Genomic DNA, 26,961 nt, shown 5'->3' on the forward strand with positions numbered 1-26,961 from the left:
AGTACAAATACAAGTGAAGTACAAATACTTCATCACGTTACTTCAGTTCATGTTTCATGTATCTGTACTCTGAGTCTCTGTGTGACTTCTCCTCTCTACACCTGAACTTTCTCCTCCTCTCAGCTTCACAACAGCCTCGTTACTTTAGTTTGATGCATCTGAGGTGAATTCTGGATTCTTGTTATTTCCCAACATCAGCAGACTGATGTGGACCAATCAGACGCAGCGAGACGAGACAAAGCCGTAAGAAGCCGTAAACAGACAGAGAGGGAGGCTGGAATGTGGAGAAAAGGCGTGTTAGTGTCTCGTATCTGCAGAGAGTTTCTGATTTTCTCTCTTTGTTGCTGCTCGGGACGCTTTACCAACCCAACATGTGTCTATTTGACGTCCTGGGAATGAGACTCAACAATCAACTGTCTTTGTGGTGCGTTCAGGAACAGCTGGGACAAATCCTACTGATTCTACCTTTAACTTTAATAGTCTTTGAATTCTATTAATATGATGTGAGCTTCAGTTAGCTTTGAGCACAAATGTCCTTCAGAGGGAGACTTTTTACTCTGATACTCTGAGTCCATGTCAGAGCCTGAACTCTGTTACTGTACTGGAGGAAACAAGCTGGATCAGAACTTTTACTGTCACCAGAGTCTGTTTGTACACGAGTATCTGAAGGTCCACTGGAGGACAGACTGACTTTTGAGTCCTCTGCTGCCGACTTATTAATACAACTGACTGTTTGGCTCTTCAGAGCACATCAGGGTTTCTAGATCACACTGGGATTCTTACGGTTGTTATTTTGCTTTGAACTGTCGCCAGGCTGCTGAACGCGACAGCGGCGCCAACAGTTGTACCACAGGGAAACTCCACGAGGAGGGAACGCTGAAAAGTTTCTGCCTTAAAGTGGAAACAGAAGTTACCAGTTCTCCTCCCGGTGATGCCAAACAGTATAATCATGTACAACAACTACCAACAACTCAGCGCACACTGCAGCCGTGTCCAGATTTCAATAAAGATCAACACCTGTTAGGAAAATCAGAGAGAAGAGGATGAAACTGTCCTGATTTTTATGGAGTAATAACATAGTTTGAGTATTGCTACAGCAGGACCTGGTGTCGGGGGAGCAGAAGAAGAAGTTTATTCATCAGTTTAGTCAATAAATGTGAGAGAGAATCGAGCTGTAGTGAACGTGAGAGTCTGAACACTGACGCTGTTGTTATTCTTCACACGTGTCATCGACATTTACTGCATGATGACAAGTAAAAGCTAAAAACGACATTTAAACATACCTCAGCGGTGCAACAGATAAATATCAGAGCGACGATCCTCCAGCAGAGACGTCAGAGTGAAAAACAATTACGCTCCGAGCAGAACTGTCGAACGCGCTCTTATTGGGTTTTTCACCCACTGGGAACAAAATGGATCACAGGAGAAGTCGTCAGCAGCACTCGCACCTCAGCGTCTGTCTCAGCACTAATTATCATTTACAGTCACCACCGAAAAACTGTAATTACACACCTACGAGACGTCAACGCCTCATGTTTCTTTTTCAGTTGCTTCTCACATTTGGTCCAAACTTCGCCCTAAATGTTCATCAATACATCGGCGTTCCTCCTCATGTCGATTCATCACCGATTGGCCCTCCGGCGCCCCTCCCCCTCCATGTTCATAAGCTCTCGTATCGATCGGAGCTGATCACGACTCGACTGATTGAGGATTAGCAGGTAAAACAAGCAGAGCTGCAACTTGAAAATGGGAATAATTAAAGTAAACAAAAGGGTTCAAAGACAGACGAGCACTCTCACTGATGATGATGATCTACTGTTGAAACGCGGGACAGAAGCGTCTGACGGCGCCGCGAGTGTCGCTTTGAAAGGTGCTTTGACTCTCGTGAGGCTGAATTATTGAAGAGTGGTGTTGTCAGACGCACCAGGCCTGAACCTCCATCAGGGCCAGAATTATAGGTTTGAATTTTTCGTGTCATATTGATTTGTTGTCTCCGTCCTCGTCATGGTGTAGCCAGCAGCACCTCCTCCCTCAGACTCTCTCCCTCCGCCCTTCACCTGCGCTCAGCTCTGCCGTCCTGTCTACATGTACGTGACTATTTCTTAAAACAAAGCTTTTTCTGTGCACGTTCGGTCTTTTTTACACATGCAAACATCATTTCAGGACGCTGAAAATGTAAAAGTCGTTCCAGGTGAAGCTTTTCAGACGCAGCATCTCTCTAAAGTCCGGACGCTTGTGATTCTACGCTGAGAGAATTCCGGAGTTTATTCTCGCAGTTGTTATTTAAAAAACATGTTTGTGGTTTCACACATATTCAGGTGATACAGATGAATACAGGCAGGAGCAGCAGAGCTGACGGGTGACGAGGTGTCGGCTCCATCTGAGCACCCTCCAGTGCAAAGGCGCCATTAATCCATCAAACAGAGACAGAGGAAATATTAAAAAATATAACTGAAATTAATCTCAGAGATCGAAGTTTTTTTTTCTAATAAATTTATGACTTTAATCTCAAGAATTCAGAGGTTTTCCTTCCTCAGCTCATTATTTTATTTCTATTTTTTCTTTTTAACAGCAGCAGTCGTACGATATGATGTTCTACGTTCTTATTGGTTCAAACTGTTTGATTGATTTGTTGTTTGAACTGACAGTCAGTTCTGACCCTGTTCATCCGACCGCTTCACTTCAGAAACGTCTTTTAACTCAAATCATTTAAAGGAAGGAAAGGAGACTCTTGAGAAACATAGCTGAAGATCCTTCCCAGGTCGTCAAATATTCATGTTTTGGGTTTGAATTTCGGCCCGAATGCTCGGTCCTGGGTATCTTTAGAATCACCTTCACAGCCTTTAAATCATTTGCTGTCTTTGGGCTCTGGTTCCTGGTTCCTGGTTCCTGGTTCCTGTTGCCTGAAGCCTGAACTTTAACGGCTTATCAGCGAATCTATAAGTGAGTCTGCAGCCTCGTAACTCACCTGTCCAACCCGCGAGGCAGCGGCAGATTCCGGCCACTGGATCACAGCCGTCAGAGTTGAGACAGTCACATCTCTCTCTGCAGTCCGGCCCGTACGAGCCCTCCTGTCAGCACCGACAACACACACACACACACACACACACACACACACACACACACACACACACACACACACGATCTTCAACACAAACTGTCTGAACTGTTTCTAAAACGTTGATCGCAACATAAACAAACTGAGCGACATGTTAGAGAAGTAGAACCGGTTCTGATCACTCACAGGACACGGCACGTCGCAGTATTCCTCCCTCCAGCCCGGGGAGCAGGTGCAGGTCCCGTTGACCGGGTCGCAGGCCGCCCCGTTGGCACACTGACACGTCTGGTTGCAGCTCAGTCCCCAGGTACCGCTGGAGCACGGGATGGAGCAGTCCACACTCTGCCAGCCTGGACGGACACGCAGACACACACCGTCAGAACTTACTGGATTCAATCTGCAACTGTGAGAGATTTAATTTTCTAAACATTTCACTCCTTCACATTATAATTCTGGATTATTACGGCTTTTATTTTGATCGTCTTGTTCGTTACTTATATGAGTTCAGATGCGGTTCTTTAAGTGTTCGCTGAGATCTGAGAACGCAAAGACGACACTGAAAATCAAGTCCTGCTGGTTCAGAAACAGAAGACGGTTGGCCCGCTGTGAGGTTCAGTTCGGACCGGCAGCTGTTTCTAGAAGGAAAATTAAAATGAATCTAAAAAAACTTAATCAACCCTGTGAAGAAATGTTCCACCAGTACCGACGCTGATTTTGGATCGTGATGTTCTTTCTTTGAATAATTCAAAATGCTTCAAATCCCTTAAATCTGTCCAATCTAAGATAAAAGGTTACGTATGTCAATAAACCATAATAATTGATGAGAGAGAAAAATACTTAAAAAGACGTGTATGTTCAAGTCGTACAAAAAAAAAAACACAAAACCTTTTGATCCAAAACATTCTGATGTAGAAAACTAAATATTTTACATGAACTAAATATTTTCTAAACACTTCACAGGTTATATAAACTACATACAAGTCTTCATTTTTTAGATATATTGATCTTTTATGAATTTAAAGACATTTTCATCGTTTCATCTGCAGCTGACACTTTTGCTTAATTTGACGTCATTTCCAGATTATCTTTAAATTCTTAATTTTTAAAAAAATCTACGATAAAAGGCTGCACACGTCGATGAACTATAATGTTTGATAAAATGATCAAGTCTGTTTCAATGAGAGCAGGAAGTCAGTCAGTCTGGGGATTTTGGTCGCTGACCTGCTGTTTTACTTTCCGTTTTGGCATCGCTGCGTTATTTAAAGATAAAACTGAAAGTGTAAAAACCCCAAAATTATATTAATAATCTCAATTTGTAAAGAAGATTGTTATTTATACAAACAGCATCGTGATAATAATACTGTTTGTATTAGGCTGAAGCAGGAGGTCATTCTGCAGACTGACAGGAAATCATCATATCTGACATTTTGTTTATAGTTTTTTTTTATATCTGCACCAGGGAAATTTTACAATGCACTTATTGATCTATAATACATATTTATATTGTCAAGCTGTTGTCGATATTCATGTTTTTAAATATATAGAATATTGTTATATCTTATCTAAACTGTAAACCTGCACCAAAGTTATTTCAGAATGCATTTTGTCGCTCTGCTGTCTTTATGATTATTAAATATCTTTATTGTTACCGTATTAATCATCATTCATCTCATTCTGTTTGATCTCAGTCTGTCCTGATCGCAGGTCTCACAGTGTGACGTCCTGACTTAATTAAGTTTATATATAAATTAGTTGAATCTGCGAGGTTTCTTTAAAAACATCTCAGAACTGAACTTGGTGGTTATAATTACAATAATTGCGTTTTTATATTTCATATTAATAATTCACGTTATAATATCATGTTTGAATATTTCAGTTTCTTTCTATTCTCACTTTGTCATAAACTGCAGCAGTAATTCACCTTAAAGCTGCGAACGCTGACACACAAAACATGTCAGACGAGACTGAGACACGGAGACATTTTGTGCCTCCTTCTCTTTATAAACAGACGTTCTGCGGCTCCATCATGGCCGACTCACATGAACATGGTGCATGTGGATCCTCGTCCTCTTCCCTCCGTTTCATCTCAACTGTCTGCTCATAAAAATGTCTCCAAGAGTCATAATGAACATGTTGACGTTGGAGGCATTTCTCAGCTGTGAGTCCCACATGTTTTAATCATTTGTCTTATACAGTATTCATCTGATTTCAGTGATTACTGGCTTTTATCCTGAGGAAGCCAACATGTGCTGAAATGCTGATCTGTAGTATTTTAAATTAAACATCGTGTTGGAACCACGAGTGTCCTTATTTCACTCCTTTTCTTCAGCGTTATTTTCTTTCAGCAGACGCCGGACGCATCATTCCTGACGAATCTGTCAAATATCCTTTTGATATGCAGAACAGCTGGAACGAAGCCTCTTCAGGAAAACACGGTAATTTTAGAGACCTCATCGTATCTCAAACTGGTGGTCAGATGTTTGATTCATGAGCAGAAAAACAACCAACGCTTGTCTCGATAACCCTGAACTTTTCCCCTCAGCAGCTCCAACAGAAAAAGGAAACAGGGGTTTTTCAGGGTGACGACAGACACCCACTCGCTCCAGCCAAAGCTCCCGGGCCCCTGGCCCTGCATGTGCTCTGCCTCAGATGTCTTTCCACTTTAATTACTGAGCCGACTCCCCCACGAGGTTCAGCGGCACGTTAATATTTAAAGATGCTGATATTGAGAGATATTAAGGGAGCGAAGCAGAGAGCAAAATACGAAACAGCAAAAAGTTCTGGAAATCGTTAAGGTAGGGGCTTTTAGATTTTTTTTGGATGGTCAGGAGTTTCTGAGTGTGAACAAAAACTAATCAAAAAGCAGAAAAATCACACTCACCAAACATCATCTTGCAGTTACAACAGGGCTGCAACGATTTCTGAATTATCCAATTATATTGTTCTAAAAATTGTCAGAAAGTGATGTGAAAAACGTCCATCGCTATTTCCTGAAGCTAATCGAAGAGCTCGTTATTTCTGACCAGCACAAACCCCAAAGTTGTTCAGTTCACTGCTAACAAATGGCAAAGAAAACAAGAGCATCATCACACTTAAAGCTCGTATTGGAAACCGTCCATTCAGCCGGCATGAAAAGACTGGACAGGTAATACCTCTCTGTCGTACCTGCACTGCACATGACCTAGCTGCACAAGACAGTGTGCAGCCAAAATTCTCAATCCCATGCTTAAATGCTCCCAATGCTAACATGCTAGCCTGACAGCAGTGAGAACTAACAATATTCATGTGTGTTGTTGACGTTCATGATGATAATGTCGGGTGTGAGTGAGACTTCAGGTTGTTGGATTTGGTAAACGATGACAGCGACGTGCTGCACCCACCGTACACGACCTCTGAGTCTGTCGTTCAGCATCTAGCTAACTCAGCAGCACAAAGCACACAACCACTGACCTAAATAACAAGTGAGCAGCAGCGACATTGACTGACAATCAACACTACAAAGCAAACCGCTCCTGAACCAAACAGAGTCACAGCGGCAGCAACAGCCTCCATTAGCAACTATTGTTAGCACAAAGCACACAATCCCTGAGTCAAGCTAACCACGTTAGCACAAAGCACACAATCCCTGAGTCAAGCTAACCACGTTAGCACAAAGCACACGACTACAGCAGTAAGGATTAACTGTCACACCACAAGCCTTCCCATGTTGTCTCAAGGTGTTTAGTTATGTATTAATTAGACTAAAAAAGCTAGGAGCTAGTTGGATGTAGCAAACTAGCTGCTAACACGTCTCCCAGCTGCACAGTGAGAGATAGAGGGTCGGTGTCGGTCCAGTCCAGTGTTGGAGGAGAAGCCCAGTTCATTCCTATCAAAGCTGCTCAGCATGAAGCAAAAGCTCAACTTCCTTGTGTAAAATCACTGAAATTCTCCGTGTTGTGTACGTACATACAACGTACATACTAGAGACTCCAGACAACTAAAAACCTGCTGATGTCCAGTTTAGCGCTAACTAACGTGAACAGGGATCAAGCGATTTAATGGCGTGGTTCTCGTAGACTTTTCAAATATTATCGGACCGAGTGGATCAAAATATTACAAAACAATATATCCTCAGTTTTATCGACGCTTCTTTCACAATGTTAGCTTACAGGGAAACGTCATTTGGGCCACACAACATCCCGTGACGTTGTAATTTCACGGTTTGGCCTCTACACCTGCCTGCTGCTGTTCTGTGTTGCTCGGTATAATCAGACGGTAAATGTACATTCACATGTTCTGCAGGATCGACTCTGGAGGAAAACCTGAGAGGAAATTTACTACAATCTTTCCAACACCAGCTTCAATAAGCTGGAATCGAGCATGTTTGGGATTTTTTTCTTTTGCTTGAACAAAATGACACAAGCACTTGATCAACTCAATAGTTTCCATGTTACAGTTTATTTTTTCTCTTCAATGATTAATCACTTCACCTCTGAGGGGCGAATAACAAAGACGAGTGAAGAGCTACAAAAAAAAAAAATGACACGACAGTCAAGATTGTAGTAAATATTATTTCTCCGTCAACAGGAAGTGAAGAAAAGCAGCCGTGGAGCTGAGAGATGTTTCTGGGACTGAGATAAAAGCTGACAGTGAAACGTTTAAAACACACAGCAGAGTTACTGCGGCCGATAAAACACCAAGTGGAAACTAGAAAAAGAAAGACTGTAAAACACTTCAACTCTGTAAAGAACAAACAAACAAACACATTTCTGTGTTCTTCCGAGATTTCCCAGCCGATAACAAATCAATAAAAGAAGCTCAGTGTTTCCAGGTGTAATGGAGTCTTCGATTGAATGTGTTCACATTAAACGTGCGAGTTCTGGTGCAGCACAACAAACCACCGAAGAAGCAAAAGACGAGCTTCTTCAGTGACAGAGCAAAGAAAAGCGCTGCACTTTTACAAGAGAGGCTGTCCAACCGGCCGAGGCCCATTCAGACTGTCAGCAGGCCGCCAGGGAAACACAACGCACCAGAAGAAGAAGAAGAAGAAGAAGAAGAAGAAGAAGCAGGTGAGGATCATCATGTCTTTGTGTCTGAATGGTCGGAGGTTTCACAGCTCACAGAAGATGCTGGATGGTGATTGGCTGACAGGACACTGATGAGACTGATTCAAGCAAAGATTTGATTGGCTGTGTGGAAACAAGGTCGTCATCTCAGAGAGCTGATTGTTGAATTAACACGACAGAAAACAGGAGATGTGATACAGAACCAGACAAAAGACAGCTGATCTGATGTCAGATGGTCGGTTTTAACTTCATGTGTAACTTTGTGTCTGGTTTCACTCGTAAATGAATCATTTTAAAAAGAGAAAGAGTGAAACTAGCTTGTTTCAGAGTATTTAAAGCTTCTTCTTTAAGGCTGGTGGCAGCGAGGGGAGCTATCGAACACTCTTGGAACAATCTGAGTCTTTTCTGTTCTCGTCAGTGTGGATGTGTACAAACACTCCTCAGGTCCAGCGGACGTCACCAGCTCTTATTCTTTTGTGTGCGAGTCTTTGAGAGAGACTCTGGAGTCCGACTGCTTCAGATCGACTCGTTCAGAAAGCTTTGTGTCGACGCTGACAATCATCTGTGTGAGTGTTGGAGTGCTGCCCTGTAATTTAGTCGGCAGTAAATCTGAGCCGTGTGCTTTTAGAGAAGAAGTTAGTTTTGAACTTTGTGGGAGTGAGAAGCTGTTCTTCTCACAGCATTGTCCTCATGTTTTTCAGTTATGTTAGAAACGAGTGATTGTTGGCTTCAGTACTTTTAGTTTTGGTTTGAAAGTGAGGACGTATATTTGTTCAAGTACAATTTGCGGAGCTGCTATTTATACTTTTTACTCAGCTACACGTCGGAGAAAACATCACTCCACTGATTTTATTTGACAGATATAGTTAAAGATCACTTAGCAGACTCATATTTTAGAAAAGAAAGATAAGATATGCTTAGAAATGTCAGTACATTGTTAAATATAACTATAATTATCAACATTTTTTCACCAAATCTATTCTGACTTGTTGTCACGTTTCAAATGTTTAACAGATATGTTCAGTTCACCAAAGAGACAATTCACCTCCAAACTGAACATTCTCTAATATTTAACACAAATCTCTCAATTAGTGAAATGACGAATTATCAGGATCATCTGTCCGACCCGAGGTTGGGAACCACTGGACTAAACTAATGAATTTGTTTGTTTCTACATTGTTTTATTTCTGCGTTCAGGTTATTAGCGGATCGTCCACCGCTGGTAGAAACATTTGGTTCATTATGTTCATGATCTGTATTTTTCGACTGATGAACTTTGAAGACTGTTTTCATAACAAAACTGTTTTGAACTTGACCGACCTTCTTTGCAGATGCAGGAGCCGTCGATGTGCGAGCAGGAGATCTCGTTGCGGCAGGAGCAGGAGGAGGTGCAGTTGGTCCCGTAGAGACCCGCCGGACAGCTGATGGAGCAGTCGTCCCCCTGAAGACAAAGACGGACACACAGCTGATCACACAGCTGATCACCAACTGATCACACAGCTGATCACACAGCTGATCACACAGCTGATCACCAACTGATCACACAGCTGATCACACAGCTGATCACACAGCTGATCACCAACTGATCACACAGCTGATCACACAGCTGATCACACAGCTGATCACACAGCTGATCACCAACTGATCACACAGCTGATCACCAACTGATCACACAGCTGATCACACAGCTGATCACACATCACATCTTAGTTTCTCTTCCGTCACGTGTTTCCTTTATATTTCACTTCAGTCACTTATTTAAAAACAACAATCAGAATTTAAATCACATAAATGTCAGATACTCCAACAAAAGACTCGATATCTTAAAACAAGAAGAAATAAACTGTTTATATTTAACAAGGATGAAGATTCTTAATGTAAAATGTCTTTATACTGTAGAAAACATACTGATACTGATTACTACTGTCAGCTATCTACACTGCAGTAGACACACATTTTACATCTCTATTTATAAATATAAACACATATAAAAATAGATGCTACATATTTCTCCATTTAATATATATTTGATTACTTGTATATCTTATTTTTACTTCATCTAATCTCTCTATAATATATTTCCATTGCAGGAGTCACTGTGACGTTCCAGTTTCCCCTCAGAGATCAATAAAGTATTTCTGATTTGCCCTTTTGCTCTTGTAAATTTCTAGTTTATATCAATATTCATAATTTTCTCCTACTTTGTATGTTTCAGTGCAAACACTCTGTTTGTGAGGGAGTTTTTTTTTCTTTTCTTTTTACCCTGAAAATATCAATATCAATACAAAGACCCAGTGTTAGTGACTATCCAGCTATACTGGCCATTATCCAGACGAGTACAATGACACAGCACAGCAGAAGTTTCCGGGGGGCCTTTCTACTGAGGAAACATGCACTGCCCGTTCACTCTGTAGTAAAGAGCACTGCAGTTCGCCTCGGGCGTTTTATCTGAGTGTCTGAATTCAAAGGATGACATTTCTGCTCTATATACTGCATCAAAAACATCCACGGTGAAACAAACCCGGAGTGTCCATGACACACACACTGTTAGTGACTCCGTGACCCGTCTGTCTGATTAATCAACGTACAGATTTACTGACATGCATTCGATCTGCGAGTGTTTTCTGTGGTTGTGTTTGTGCTAAAATAGACTCAAACACGAGACACACAAAGAGGCAAAAGGAACAAACAGCAACTAAAAGAGAATCCAAGAAAAGTAAACAAACCACGCGGGGGAAATCTGCTGGGTGAGAACAGGACTGATGAGGGGAAACAGCCGAGCCAACAAACCTTCATGTGCTGCCCGAGTTGTTGGTCCGCACGTTGCCGAGTAAACACGGCGGACGAGAGTAAACGTTGTGTTGATGGTGAGAAACTTTTACCGAAGTCACCTTTTGTGTTGAAATTGTATCGTTTGCTTCACTGTTCCTTGTCACTCAAATACTGGACACTAGAGATGCACGTTATAGATTTTATTCAGCTGACGTGCGGCTCGTCTACATTGTGTGGCTCTACACAGCTGCAACAACAGTGTTTGTGTTTGTTTTTATTGGCTGCTCAGAAAATAAAGGTGTATACCTCCACCTGCTGTGTGCAGATGCTGCAAGTCAACAAAAGCAATTTGGCTTTGTGTTATTAGATTTAATTTCTTTATATGCCGATAACAGATAACGTACATAACTGGGCTGATGAGTTATCTAGTTTGGAGTTGAGCCTTCACTTCCATAACTTACATGTGTCACTGTGTAACAGGCATCATATGAATATATATATTTATATATCTATCTACAGTCAGTCAGCAGACAAACAGTTGCTGCTGCTGCAGTGGCGTTATTTTAGATCGCACTACCTCGCTCTGCATCACCCGCCCTACTCTGCCTCTGATTGGCCACATCCTGTCTGTCTCAACTCTCACCAAAGATTGAAATGAGGCGAGATGTCTCACTCTGCAGCTAAAACAGAGTGATAAAGACACAGTGTGAACAGGGATAATTCAGAGCGTTGTTTAGCTCAGTTGGCCGAGCAGACGTCCGATGTACAGAGGTGTCCTGTCACATCTTCAGCTGAACTATCAATAAAGCCATATAAAGGCCAAAAAATACTTTTTTAAAAAAAAAAGAGGGATGACTGCAGCGATGCACCTTATGAGAAAAAATTGAGAAAAAGAAAATGAAAGTATGTAAACATACCACGACCCCTAAATAATATATATAACATGACCTGTTTAAATACACAGAGACAGACAGAGACAGGAAGTGGAAAATAAAACGTAACACATGAGGATAATCTTTCAACTAAAAACCCAAACCAACCCTGACAGGTTGCAGTGTTATGCTAACTGCTAGCTGCTGTAATAACTACATCCCACATTCACTGTCAGTTGTTCTTTTATTCTTCAGGAGACGTGTTGCTCGGCTCAGTTGCATCACTGCAGCTCGACGAACACCAGACTTAACTGGCAGCGAGTTGTCACCATCTCTCTCTCTCCCGCTGCTCATCTCCAGGGAAACAGGTCTCACTCAGGGTCCATCTTTAAATTCATTATAAACCAGCATTAAATGTAAAGTAGCATAGAAGTGCATGCATTATGGAGGAGAGGGGCGATCATCACTGATGGAGTCCCCGCTGAGAAACATGACATCTGCACTTGTCCAATCAATAGAGAACATGGTCAGAGCTGCTAGAAGGACAGCTTGGCATTAGCAGGACGTCTAACCTTATTCCGCTCTGTTAGCATGCTGTGAGAGCGAGCTCGACACAACCCGAACCTCCAGCTCGCTGTCGCATTGATCAGGACCTTCAACATATAAACTGTGCTAATTAAAGCTGCCTTGCTTCCAACCTGCTGCCTTTAAATCGTTATTAATCTAATATTCACAAAGGCAGCCAAATGTGCAAAGACAGGAGAAGAGAGGTGAAGCCTTATTAAAAAGTTGGTGAATTAAGGACTTTTTGAAAAAACTTTGTTAATAAATAACGTGTGGTCCGATACGGGAAACCATTACAATTTCCCCGGGGAAGGAAGAGTTCTAACAAGTGACCTGTGGAATAACAAATACGCACCGATCGATGGATCCTGATATTTATCATGCAACTCTGAATGCAGCGCGGATCTTCATCAGCTTGTTGCCTCTATTTTTCCTTCTTTTCCATGCAGTAAATTAATAAATAAAACAAATAAATAAACATGTTAGCGTTGGTCTTTTAACTGGAGGATTACATAAAACATTATTTCAAGTAAAAAAAAAAAAAAAAGAAAAACTGAAGGATAACTTGAGAGAGTCGAGGTAATTAGACGCTCCTCTATGGATCGCAGCAGCAGCGTGAGGCCAGCAGGTCATCCGGTTTATAACCCCGCCCACAAGCTTTGGATAATATTGACCAGAATGCACTTCATTATACACGTTCCTGCCTTCAGGTGTGAGTGTGTGTTACAGTGTGAGAGGCTGCTCTCAGCAACACGACGGGTAGAGAAAGGTTAAAAAAAACCCAACGTGTTTCTAAAAGACCTCGTTAAGATGACATCATCCCTGATGAACAGGCTTTAAGAAATGTCGCAAACACTCTGAAATTAGTCTTTGTTCGATCAGAATTTGACTCTGGTCAGATCTGTCTCAGTGGATGAGTTCCTGTGTTACATGTGTGCTGTGATTCAGCGCAGCGTGATGTTTTTGTGTAACTGGTAACGAGCGGCTGTGCTGAAGTTTATCGGAGGTCGCTCGGTTAACGAGGACATCCTGTCAAATGCAGTTCAGTCGCGCTCGGCGGCTTTGTTGGTTTGATTTTATTTCTACAAAGGGAACAAAAAAGTAGGACTGTACTGTATTCAGCATTACAGCTCCAATTAAATTCAGTTACAGGGACATTTTCTGCTCATTTTCAGGTTCATAATTGTGTTTTGGGTTAATGTAGAATAGATTTTTTATTGCCTAAAAAAGATGTTTGTTTTCTCTTTGTGTCTCATATATTCCCCCTCTGCCTGAAACTCTCTTTAAGACGGGAGCTCTTGCCAGATTCGTGTGGATTCGGCACGTGGACTAAATAAAAGAGACGTGAGTATGGACACGGAAGCGGAGCAGGCGGCGCTGCAGGGCGCCTCGCGGCAGTCTGACCTCCCGTGTGACCCTGCAGTGATATGGACGGGACAGAAAACAGACCTGACGACAGCTTGTGGGAAATGTTCTGCTCACGAGGAAAAAGTCATGATGTGCCATCTGTACTCCATCAGTCATATCAGGATGGACAGACTAATAACATGAGGTGAGGACCATCTGCACCGTAACTGGACCTTTGTGTTGGTCAGAGTTTGGCGGGTGTGTCGCGCTTCAGAGTTTCATCTTGAAGGCTGAAGCTCAAATCTGTTATTGATGGGAACACAATTCTCTCCTGAGCTTGACTGAGTGATTCAGTTCCCTAATTTGAACCTCTGACATAACTGCACTCTCTCCTGAAGCCTAACCAGCCTGTAGTTACCTCAGACGAGTCTCCAGGAAATAACACGAGCTGTTGATCTCTGCAAACCAGCAGAACAACCAAGGAAACCTGAAGGAAACCTGAAGGAAACCTGAAGGAAACCTGCAGCTGTGGCGACCAAAACTGTAAGTCTAACCCTCAACATCAGTGATCCTGGCAACTAAAACAGTTATTTTAGAAAGCGAAGTGAAGTTGCATCATAAAGAAACCTTCAGTTTGAATGTACTTCGCTGACATTCACTCTGGGGGCTGAGTTGCCTTCACAGACGGGCGTGTGTTTGGGTGTTTTGGAGATAAATAGCCTTCAACTGACAGAAATGATTTTAATTTGTCTGTTTGCATCCTGAGCAGCAGCACTATCTGTTCTAAAGGATTCAGAGTTTTCATTACAGCATTTTGAACTAAACGGGTCAATAAATTCTGTTGTTCTGTTTTCTTGTCGACGAACATGTTCAGTGTTACTCACCAAATTAAACTGTCTGGATCTCTGAGCTCTGACAGCTTTTCTTTAAACAGCTTTCCTTTTCATTTATAGTATTTTAGACCTGCATTGTTTACAGCACGTCCATGTTTAGTCATCTGCGGTCTTCTTGCTGTGAATCACTTGTTTGACTACTGCAGCCAGAAACTCCACAAGAAGCCTGTAAACAATGATTTGATGGAGAAGCGAAGGATCCAATCACAGACATGTTCAGAAACACAACGACCACGAGGCTTTCACAAACTGTGACAATATCTAGTGGAGGTTTTCTGGAAGATATGACCGTTTTCTGATTCAGAGACTGTAAATAACTGTTTGTTTGGGAGAAAACCTGTCTGTCATTCTTTCCTCCTCACAGAAGCAACACAGCAGTTCTTCATGCCATGAAAACATCAGCAGTGTTGCTCTGCAGATCGGGCCGGCCGCGGCCCAGAGCTGCACCTGCTTACAGGTATTGATCGATGTGTCCAAACTGGTGACAAACCACATACAAATTCTGTTTAAAGCTCGGTTTCTTGTCCACACAGTGTCACACACACACTGTGAGTTACCAGCGCAGCATAAATTCAGTTTGAATCAATAACACTCGGCCGAGAGCAACATCAGTCTGAATGTAGCTGCTGTAAACCAAACGGACGTTCATCCTCAGCTCATCCCTCCCTCGTCTGCTCAGACCTGCTCCTTCTCCGTCTGATTATCAGAGTCCCGTCATCTCTCTGCTCGTGGGTGACACGGCACACACACACACACACACACACACACACACACACACACACACACACACCAGTTACTGCTGCACACACACACACACACACACACACACACACACACACACACACACACACACACACGAATCAAAGGAATGAAGGAAAGGAAGAGAGTACGGCAAATAAATAAAGGAGGGGAGAAAGAAATTAAAGATGATGGGAAGACAAAAAATAAAGGAAAGGAGAAAGGGCAGAAGGAAGTAAGGAGGGAAGAAAAGGAAAGGAGGAAGAAAGGAAGGATCAGAAGGTGGAAAGGATTATAGAAGGGAAGAACGAGGGAAGGATGGAAGGAAGGAAGGAAAGGTAGGGAAAGAAAAAGATAGAAAACAAGAATCAAAGGAATGAAGGAAAGGTAGGGAAATAAAGGGAAGAGAGAAGAGAGAAAGAAGCATGGGAAAACAGAAAAAAGAAAGGAAATGAGATATGGCAGAATGAAGGAAGGAAGAAAGGAAGAAAAGGAAAGGAGGAAGTGTGGAGGAAGTGTGAGTCTGGTAATAAACCAGGAGGTGCTGAAGAAAACCTGACTGTGACACTGAGGCCTTAAAGATGGAGGCGGTCTCACGATGACAGCTGAACAATCATACACACACTGACAACAGCAGCCTGTAATAAAGTGTTGAATCCACTGTAACACACACACACACACACACACACACACACACACACACACTCTGCTCTGACACCTCCAGCCTCTCTCCTGCAGGCTGACCTATATCACCAGGTTGCACCTGCAGCCGCCTCCATCACCCACCATGTAACTGTGCAGAGAAGCTGCACCGTCAACAGCAGCTGATGGATGATGTTCTGCACCTGCAGCCGAGCCGGCACACGTTACCTCCACGTGTCCACAACCGAACAGAGACACCAAACTTCTGACTCCACACGGTGTTTCAGCTTCACTCCTTCTGAGGAGATGAGTGCTTCTTTGTCTGAATATTGTGTTTTCACGCACTCGGGAATAGAAAGGATTTATAAAAGAGTTTGTTTATAAAAAGGTTGGGACAGTCGTGGAGGACTTGGACGTTATCTCTCGGGTTGATACATCAGGACGGCTGTTCGGCAGCAGCACAGCCTCCTGATCAACGACGCTGTTTCTCTTAAAACAGAAAGGCAGGTGGTGAAAATGTCATTTTAGCTTCGCACACCGTCTACAGCAGAGGTGATTTTTGGTGAGTGATCGCTTAAAATTGAGGCGCTGTGTGTCTACTGCTGCGATCCAATCATCGTGTCCAGTAATGACTGTAGAGCACAAAGCGATGGTTGGACCACGGATGTTGTTCACTGCTCAGATTCTCACAATGCGACTGTGATTTTGGGCTGCATACAAAAATAATTGATTTGACCTGATTTGATTTGATGCAGGGTTGTTTGTTTGGTGATTAATTTGCTTCTGTATTAACAGAGAAGCTTCTCCTCCTGGGGTCTCCATTATTTTAATCAACAACTCTTCATTAATTGAATGACATTAATACACATTCTGTAAGACTCAAGATACTGATAACACAACACAACGAGGCAAACTCAAAACCACATACAACAGCTCTGTGCAACTATTTCATCTCTTCACCTGAAAGATAACCTGATGAAGTTTGAGACATGAACATGTTGTCAGTAAACTAAATCCAAAGTGCAGTGGACGGTGAGCAGGAGGCCTCTGGTCTTCTCCTGAGCATCTGTCGACCCTGAGGTGTGCAAAAGCTGCCATGCATCTCATCCACTATATCACAAATACAGTGTGTCTCGACTCTTTGACAGCTGCCGCTGTATGATGGCTGCTGCCCCTTCGTGGTTTACTAGCCGTTTGTTTTTACTTGACATCAGAGTGAGGAGGATGTCGGTGCATGACGTGATCCATATGAGACAAAAATACAGTGAATATTATCGCCTTGGTCAGGAACATGATTCAAAAACAACTCTGGCTCTCATAAAAAAAAAAAAAAGACGCTACGTGGACACGGGGCTCTCATGTGAGTCTGCAGGTTTTACACTAACTTGTGGAGTCCATGCAGCTGCAGTGCAAAAAGATATTTTGGAGTGAATGTTTCACACAGTTGTCCCTAAATGTTTACGGCGCTGTGGGAGCTGGAGTGGATTCAGAGTGTGTAATCTTTGCTGACGCAGATTTTAATGTACCAGGTGAGGTTCGCACGTCGTAGAGAACCATCTCAATAACCTCATCAAACGTTCAATGTCAGTGTTTCGTCACTGCTGTCACCATGTGCTCGCTCACGGTGTTGTTGGGTCTCTCTGACTTACAGAACACAGTCTGGACCTGCTCATTACAAACACTGACTGGACCTGTATTGTTCTTTCTTACAGTACACAGCGGCCGCCAACATCTCCACAGTTTCCTGCCAAAGTCAGCAGTCTGCTGTCTACGTTGATGATGGTTGAATCATTTTCCAACTCGCTGCCATGGCAACCACAGAAACCACACAGAGGAGTCCTACAGGAGTTAATTTCTCCGGCGTCTCAGTTCCCTGATGAGATTAAAGCAGCGACCTGCAGCGTGTCGTAGGGCGCGTGGAGGTGTGCTGCGCTCTGATAGGATTTTCATTTGTCCTCAAATTTTTAAAAACATGTATTTAATCATCTGTCTGTGCAGAAAGTCAGAGTTATTGTGGATATTCCACAGAACAACAAATGAAACAAAGAACCGTCCCCCCTGAAAACTGTATATTCACGTTGTTAGATCTTCAAGAAAAGTCACACAAACACTAAATAACTCAAAATCAGTGTTATGAAACTCCTGCAGCTCTTGGTGTGTTTCTCTACTTACTATGAATCCCGGCGCGCACACACAAGCTCCAGTGACGCCGTCGCAGTCGGCTCCGTTGGCGCAGCTGCACAGCTCCCTGCAGCCCTCGCCGTAGTAACCTGCCGGACACGTCTCGTTACAGTAAAGCCCCGCCCATCCCGCTGCACAGGTGCACTCTCCTGACAGAGGGTGACAGCTGAGAGGGCGAGAGAGGACAAGTCAGTCAACCAGTCTCTACTTAAAGGAACAGTTCACTCAAAAACTCAGTCCTCCTCTCTTCCACCCATGCTGACGGGAAGTCAGGTGAGGTGTCGTAGTTCACAAAACATTTCTGGATCTTCACAGCAAACAGAGTTGCAGCGTTCTGCTAAACAGCTGAAGAAGCTGGAGACTTGATTTAAAATAAAAAAAAAAAAACGAACAGAAAAACATAAAGTGGCTCCATACAGCTCATCTGGTGTAATCCAAACATCTAGAAGCACCGAGATCATGAACTGATTTTTAAAAAAAAAGACGTTATCTAGACTCTCGATGTGCAGCCGAGCTTGTGCACCAGCTTCAGACAGGCTGCACGTGAACACTGTTCATCTCTTCCAATTAGTTTGGGATCTCGGTGCTTCCAAACACTCGCGTCAGCTGTTTAGCAGAACGCTGCAACTCTGTTTTACTGTGAAGCTCCAGAAATGTTCTGTGAACTTCAACACTTCACCTGACGTTACATCAGCACAGAGGGAGGAGACGAAGACTGAATCTCCTGAACCAGACACTTAAAGTACTCTGAAACATGCTGAACTCAGCCTTTCTTTGCTGAAGACAAAGACGTACAGATCTCAAGTGAAGGTTTCACGGATTATAACTGAAGAAGTACAAACATGTAAAGAGAAAAGATCCGTACGAAAACTGCTTGACATTGCAGAACAAAGACGTCGACAGTTTCAGGGATTCGTGTTTAACCTTCTTCTGTTCGTACTGTGCTGTGCAGTGTTGAGGCACCTGAGTGTGTTTGCAGTTTTGCAGGGGCAGTATTTGTCACAGATGAGTCCGTACAGGCCGGCGGGACAGAAGCGGTCCTGGCAGCTGGGGCCCTTAAAGCCCTCGTTGCACAGACAGGCCCCGTTGATGTGGTAGCACTTGGCCCCGTTCTGACAGTCACACTTGTGGGCGCACTGCGGCCCGTAGGTGCCGACCGGGCATTCATCCTGGCATCTGGGTCGGTGTCAAAACAAAAACAGATATAATAAATACCAGTGTTTCTGGTCAGACTTACTAAAAAAAGAAAAGATGTCTCTCAAACGGAACTCAGAGATATATAAGAGATAATACAACATTGTTAAACATATTTTTCAGATTCCTCCTCATCTCCTCCGAAGGTTCCTGTGAAATTTTACCAACCACAATCAGTTATTCTCTAACAAGAGTACACGGCTGCCGACTCATTAATACAGCTGGGTGTTTCACTCTGACTTTTCACAGCACTGAGATCAGCGTTTTCTAGCTGTAGCCAGGCTGCTAACAGTAGCACCACAGAGAAACACTGCGAGGGGGACAGCTGCAAAGTTTTCTGTTTCTGCCTGAAGGAACTGTTTTAGTGACACGATGAAATAACTATTAACTAAAGTCCAGTTAACTATCAACGTGCCATTTATTAATAATGTTACGATGAAGTGTTACTAGAGGAATACAAAGCTGCACATTCGATCATTCGTTACACGTTTGCCACTAGAGGAGAAACAAAACAAAGTAAAATGTGTTGGACGAGTTTTGTGTCGAGCTCTTTGCAGCCGGTTGACAGTCTGGATCAGAGCCGGACTCGTCAGGTTCTGCTCTGATCCGACAGGAGGAGAGCTCAGAGACGACTTTGTCACTTTCTGGATTCATCTTCCCTCCTGTCAATCAGTCTGACTGCAGCAGTGATCTGGAGGTGGAAATGGACTCTACCTCATGAACGTAACTTTACAGAGAGGAGACAGAGAACCAGAACCAGAACCAGAACCAGAGTCTCTCCTGAGTGCTGACTTGACCTGAATTGCTTGCTAACAGTAGCAGTCCTGCCACAGCAGAGTAAACTGGCTGTTTATGGCAGAAAAACGCCACGTTAGTGAAGCAAATAAACACAAACATCAAACTGGCTGATGTTTACAGCCCTGAACAACCAGCAGGACTGATGAGAATCTGACTCAGACACCAACGTTCACAGACCAGGTACTTATAGAAACGCTGCGTTACCTTGAGTAGTCTTGTTGGAATCATTTCTGATAATTTAAGCGCACAACACAAATATATAACAAAGGTCCTTTTCTGGACAGTTAAATACAGAATGAGTTCATATTATATCTTTAAATCTTTAAGGACTTTGACTGATTCACTCTCCATTTTCCTCACATGGCTGTGAACCATCAGAAGGTTAACAGGTGACACATTATTCTGAGAATCTGAGCGTCAGAGAACGGACAGAAGCCGAGTTAAAGCTCAAGTTCTGCTGCTGCATCATTCTCAACACGTCTGCACATTGGTGCCATTAGGAAATAGACAAATCACTCAATTAAAATGGCTCAGTGAGGATTTCTGCCGTGTGTCACGTTTAAATCATGCCGACTTCCTCAGGACTCTTATCTCGGCTAATTCCATTAGAACGTGGACGGACTGGAGGAGAACTCAATCTAAGAATTATTCCATGTAGGCTAATTCACCTGTCGGGGGCCTAAATGAATGGAGGTAATTTGGCTCAATTGGGAGGAAGGATGGAGGGGGAGAGGGACAAAGATGGACAGAGTGGGAGGAGAGAGAGAGAGAGAGACCTGAGGGAGGAGGTGAGGCTGGAGAGAGGCGGACGTGACGGAGGAAATAAAGGAGGAAACGATTTCAAATGGCTCGTGGTGAAAGTCTCCCACTTCAGGTGATCAGGGGCAGACGGAAAAAAAAAGAGAAAACTGAATAATGGCATTAAAAACATTATTACTGAGGAGAGAGGAGGAGGAATATTAACATGACATCTTATCTTTGTGTTTCTAATCACACAGCTGTGTTAACTGTATGTTAACTGTGAGGTAAAGGACGTTATTTTACTTCCAATCATTTTATTTAATCAATGAACATCATCCAACATAACAGCAACATCTTCAGGGTTTTATGTGATTGAAAGTTTTATCAGATGATGAACTTGCTGTGATACTGTTTTTCCTTTTTCTTTGTCTTGTAAATGATCTCTTGAGTATAAATAAACAGGTGTGTCCAGGAACATGTAAATATATCTGAATGGGACATCAGGCGTCTCCTTACGCCGGCTTCTGTCCCTCTGGCTCTGACCACAACCGTTTCTTAAACTCAGCCTTCATTTCGATCTAAATTACACACCTGTGAGGTGTCCTGACTGTTTCCTTCACTGTTGTGATGTCATGGCATGTCCACAGACAGATATTACCTCGTCAGGTGCAGTTTGACATGATCTGGTCGTACTGTACCTCTCTCCGATGTATCCGGCGGTGCACTGGCACTGACCGCTGATGTGGTCGCACAGGCCTCCGTTCCGACACGTGCACTCCTGAGAGCAGTTGATGCCGAACGAACCGAACGAACACGGCTGCGCACAGACCGGACCCTGAGGACGGAGATCAGATGACCAACATGTCTCACAGGAAATTCAGATATCTGCCAGAGTCGCACCAGGTTCAGTGTGGAGACTGAAATCAGCTTATTTCATCTTACAAACACATTTTCTGGATATGAAACAGCTGTAATAGCACAAAACATTCATTCTCAGCTTCACATACGAACACGACAGTCTCAGATTTGGGCTGAAAGAGTCCCGACTAGCTGAGCTCTGATAAACATGTGGAATCGGGTCGTACCACCCAGCCGGCGGGACAGGAGCACTCCCCGGTGACGTGATGACACACTCCTCCGTTCTGACAGGGACAGCGCTGCTCGCACAGGGAGCCATGTTTACCAGGAGGACAAGGCTCCTCACAGCTGGAGGGAGAAGACACGAGAGACACGGAGCTCGTCAGACTCACTGAGATTCAATATAGATTAAAGATAGACATTTTGATGCCATCGCTAAAGTGTCCGTAGCACTCCCATTGAAAATAAGTTGACCTGAAAACGAAAATACAGTAAATCTTAAAAGTGCCTCTGTCATCGTAATTAAACTTTTAAACGAAGGTTGTATTCTGGCACTTTAAACTCATTTCCACTGGTGTGTTTAGTCTGGAAGCATGAAAGATGATGAGCATAAAAACTTTGTTTAAGCAGGTTCTGATGATCCGGTTTGAAACGGATCCCCTCTGTGATGTATACATCTCAAATCCACCTTACAGGATGGAACCTGCCCCAACACGAGGGGTTGAGTCAGTAAATGTTTACGTTGTGTTTTTGTTTTTGTTCTGAAGATAGTGAGTCATTTTTGTAACCTTGTATATAAAATGTGTTTTTTATATACAAGGTTAAAACTCCACGACGTGCAACTAAAGACATGTTCAGGATGAGTCTCACATCAACGTTTCTGTATTTGCTACAGTACCTTAAATATAACGTTGACATTACTTGCACATTCGCTCTCTTCCATGTCATAAGTCGGACAGGTTGATGGAACAAATTTAGACATCGAGTTCCTGGATATTTCTACCAAGCAGTCAGAACATTTTCCAGCCGTGTTTGTGGCGACAGAATCAGGTATTTAAATCCAAGAATGATCTTTTTCCAACACTAACCAGGTGTTTCTGTGCCTAAACCTGACCAGATTATAATCACAGCGTTGTGACGACATAAAACTGACAACTGAACCCTGAAGAAACATAAAGTACAGCATTAAAAGTTAACATGTCCTCGCTCGCTGGCGCCGGTTCAGCTCGGTTCTCCGAGGACACGACGGCAACGCAAATGAGCTTATTGACATTTTCATCAACTCTCCTCTCATCTGGAATATGGAGGCTGGACACTCGGAGGAGAAAGTTCAGGGACAATTAGAGAGGTTTTAGTTAGAAAATCAACCCGAGCAATAGAAAAAAACTGAAGGAGACAAAAACGGGACGCTGAATGTCACTTCGTGGGCGACACAACAGATCTGGTACCTGCAGACGGAACAGAACCAGCAGGTGAGATGTGAGCGTGTACGTCTCCGATACTGCAGACGACCACAGCAGCTGTGACGTAGATCAGCAGCAGATTACAGAGCGGAGAGGTGAACTTCTCTCTGTTATTTTGTTTTCCAGTCTTGTTTTCTTTCGCTGGTTGAACAAGACTGTTTTTCGTTTTGTCTCGAGTGTTTCTTTTTTTTTTTGCTGCACTTTTTTTTTTCTCTCCAGACACAAACTGTGTGATTTTGTTGATTGTACGAGGAGCTCTGAGAACACAACACCTTCAGGAGCGTTTCCAAACTGCAACACAGGAGGAACACAGTCGTTTCCTCCTGTTTCCTGTTTTTTGTAATTGTTGAGATTTTACTGTAATTCTGCAACTTATGATTGTTTTCAGATTACAAGCTGCATCAGAGCCAAAGAAGAGTATCTTTAAATTTGTTTTCTCAACTTTTGAAATAAAGAAAGACATCTATAATGTCCTTCTGATAATTAAGTACATTTAATATCAGGCACTGTGAGACTTTTACAGCTTTTCACAGCGCTGATGAAGATGTGCTGAACACAGAACTGTGTCAGGAAAACAGAAGATTTAAAACAGAGAGAATATTAAACACCTGACTCACAGAGCTGCTTCAGTGAGACAGTTTGTCGGCTGTTATCGAGCAGATTCAAGTAAAATGGCTTCAGCTTGCAGAATATTAAGACTGATGAGCTCAAAGGTGGGCAGAAGGTGGAAGATGGCAAACAGCTGTGACATAAACCCCTTTTTGTCTAATTTCAGTGTTTGACTTCAGCGGCTTCTGAGCCACAAGCATCACATCCAGCTGGGCGAATTAAGCACTCACAAGGCTCCGGTGTATCCGGGCGCACACAGACACTCGCCGGTCTGATGGTGGCAGGTGGCGCCGTTGAGGCACTGACACTCCAGCATGCAGTCCTTGCCGTAGAAGCCGGCGTCGCAGGGCTCCTCGCAGCGCCAGCCCTGGTAACCGTCGGTGCAGACGCAGGCTCCGGTGATCGGGTTACATTTGGCCCCGTTCCGGCACTGACACTTGTTGGTGCAGTGGGGCCCCCAGAAGTCACTCTCACAGCCTGGAGACACAGAAGAAGAGGAGGAGGAGGAAGATGAGGAAGATGAGTCAACACACGGTTTAAAACAGTGTCAACATCAGTGTTAAGGGAGGATAAAACGTAGAGGAAAGACAAACGTGCACAACGCATATTCAGCAAAACTCAAAGCAAAAACTAAAAGAAGTTGACAGTCAGTCCACTTTTTGCTCTTCTGGAGTTTTTCAGGGGTTCGTCGAGTAATTTCAGGTCAACAGCTGCAGACTAACAGGTTAGAGTGAGCTGACATCTTCTGCTGCCAACGTGTTCATTCTGTCATTAAAAACTACAGTTCACAGAGGTCTAACCTCCACCGAGGCGCCTCGGAAATCTTCCCTGAGTGCAGCAGATGTGAAAACTCTGCAGAGAGTCGATGAGAGGATGAAAAGTTCTGGATCTGCAGTTAAACTTCATGTTTACCGGCCCAGCTGGTCTGTGATCTCTTCAAACCAACACATACCTAAGAGCAGGCGAGCCAAGTCAACTCGATTTATATAGTGACTTTAAAAGAATAAACACAAACACACCGAAGCACAGAAATAGACTTCAGGAGACGCTTTTTTAAAGTTTCAGCTAATCTGATGCTTTGGAGGAAAGTAATCCTCCGTCCTGGAGCAGCTGCAGCGAGAGTCTGTCGCCGTGTCCCTGATGTTGAGTTGCTGGGGAGGAAAAAACTGCGCTGAACCACATTTTACTCTTCAAAAGTTATTCAAAATGTTCTCACGTGTCAACTTCCCCAGTAGTATATCATATTTCTAAAGGCTGAAGCATCGCAGTGTGTAACGCTTCATCACTACATCACACACAGCACCGATTATCACTGGTTCTGGTGAAACTGGATCAGATTTTTTCTCTCCGGCGTCCTCCGGCTGATCTGCCTCCACTCTCTCTGTGATTTTCCTGAGAGCAACCTGTAATTACTGCCAACACAATCAAGCACACGTTCATGATACTTGCAGGTTTTGTTCATCAAGATGATCTTCAGCAGGCAGCAAACAGACGACATCACGGTCACATGACTCGAACGTCACCACCGCTGAGAGTCTTACTGCAGGTTTTCTATAAACTGACCAACGTACAAGTTGTAAAGTCAGAGTTTGTAGTTCTGTTTGTTGTGCGTCTGCTTCAATCGTCTCTCAGTGGATATACATTTTTCAGAAAGGTGCTGCGATCGTCACTTTTGCTCGTTTTCAGGCAACAAATCACGTGTCAGATCGTCAGGACTCGTCACCCGTCAGCCTGATAAAGAGGAAAGTAGAGGAGAAGTTTGTTCAGACTGTCAATCCTGAGCTTCATCAGACAGGAACGATCATAACAGAGAAATAAACGTCCATCTGACGGAGCAGATCTGCTGACGACTGGATGCTTTTATCCCCGTACGTGTTGTGAGTGAGCTGTAGTTCAGGTTCCTTCAGCTTCTACAGACTTCTGCTTGGCAAAAATAGCCGAGCATGTTGAGTTCAAGACGTACGTGATATTGTACCGACGTGTGGAGTTTTGTCAGTAGTTAGCTCATAACGTGACACTACATTTGACTACAGTGACATAAGTTTTGTGTTGCGTCGCACTCATGAACCTGTAGGTGGCACCAAACTGTACAAATCCTCATTACATAACGTCGCTTTAATTCTTCTTGGAAACAAACAAACGCAACTCTACGAATCCCTCGCAGCACCTAGTTAAGATGCGCAGCTCGTACCTGCCTGCAGGTCTGCTCCTCCTCCTGCCTTCGCTCCACGAGATGCTGTACAAACTGGTTTGTGTGAAGCGTGCGGAGGCCTTCAGGCAGGACACACCTGACCGACTCTCAGGAGCATCAACACTCACATTCTGCTCCACATTCATCCTGATGTGACATGATAACAGCACAAACATCATCCTGCAGAGGTGACACGCAGCGTGATGGATGCACTTTCCTCCGTACGGCGCCGCGGTCGTCCCATCAGGCTGAAACAGCAGAAAACTCAGCATTTAGCATTTTAATTCTCTCGGCCGCTGCAGCCACAGGATTTTGCTGAATAGAGTAAAACGACTGCGGGGCAATGGATTATTTGTGCTTTATTCTAATGAACCCTTATTTACAAAAAAATAAATAAATCTACATATTACTGGGCACAGTTATTTCCAGCCTGTTTAGCGTCTTGTAAACACACGGCCGGAATACAAATCTCTTCTTTCAGGCGTCTGCTTCCTTTATATGCTCTCTGACGAGCGGATTCAACAGATTGTGGGTTCAGAAAATCCATCACAGGTCTGAGAGGAGATGAATCGCTGGCATAAATCAGAAGCAGGAGACTTAAAATGAAAACAAGTAAAAAAAGATTGAACATTTTATTGTATATTACATCATCTCAGATAATATAAATCAAAGCACTATTATCTTTTTGATGTATGCTCGCGGGGTGAGCTGCGCTTCCCCCCAGAAGGGAAGTGAAGTCGAGTCTGAGCGCCAAGAGCTGTGAACGAATGGCTTCAAGTTGAAAGGAAAAACCCCTGGAACCGAGCTCGAGGAGAGACGAGCAAACTTGTCCGGACTTAGCGAGCACTTCTCTCCAGACGTGGGTGGTAGTTTTACAGATATTTCAGTGTTAAATGTTTCATCAGGACTGCGGTGGACAGAGCTGCGAGCAGACAAAGCATAAATCAGACTCACACTCCCTCCGCTTCAATCTTTCTCTAATTCACTCTCTTCCC

The 26,961-nt window shown here is 43.5% G+C and overlaps 1 protein-coding gene across 3 annotated transcripts in view; it reads right to left on the bottom strand.

Annotated features, from left to right (window-relative positions):
- LOC119017830 (multiple epidermal growth factor-like domains protein 11) overlaps positions 1–26,961 on the bottom strand; it is a 142,578-nt gene that overhangs the window by 20,773 nt on the left and 94,844 nt on the right. For all 3 annotated transcript variants that reach the window (XM_037094926.1, XM_037094924.1, XM_037094925.1), the window contains exons 10-17: positions 24,006–24,252; positions 21,931–22,051; positions 21,544–21,680; positions 19,076–19,288; positions 18,104–18,278; positions 9,424–9,544; positions 3,245–3,408; positions 2,969–3,071 (exon numbers count right to left, since the gene is read on the bottom strand). In XM_037094926.1, the coding sequence (XP_036950821.1) occupies positions 2,969–3,071; positions 3,245–3,408; positions 9,424–9,544; positions 18,104–18,278; positions 19,076–19,288; positions 21,544–21,680; positions 21,931–22,051; positions 24,006–24,252 (1,281 nt within the window). The remainder of the gene's footprint in view (positions 1–2,968; positions 3,072–3,244; positions 3,409–9,423; positions 9,545–18,103; positions 18,279–19,075; positions 19,289–21,543; positions 21,681–21,930; positions 22,052–24,005; positions 24,253–26,961) is intronic.

The sequence above is a fragment of the Acanthopagrus latus genome, chromosome 4 (assembly GCF_904848185.1).
Source record: "Acanthopagrus latus isolate v.2019 chromosome 4, fAcaLat1.1, whole genome shotgun sequence".
NCBI classification, from domain to species: Eukaryota; Metazoa; Chordata; class Actinopteri; order Spariformes; family Sparidae; genus Acanthopagrus; species Acanthopagrus latus.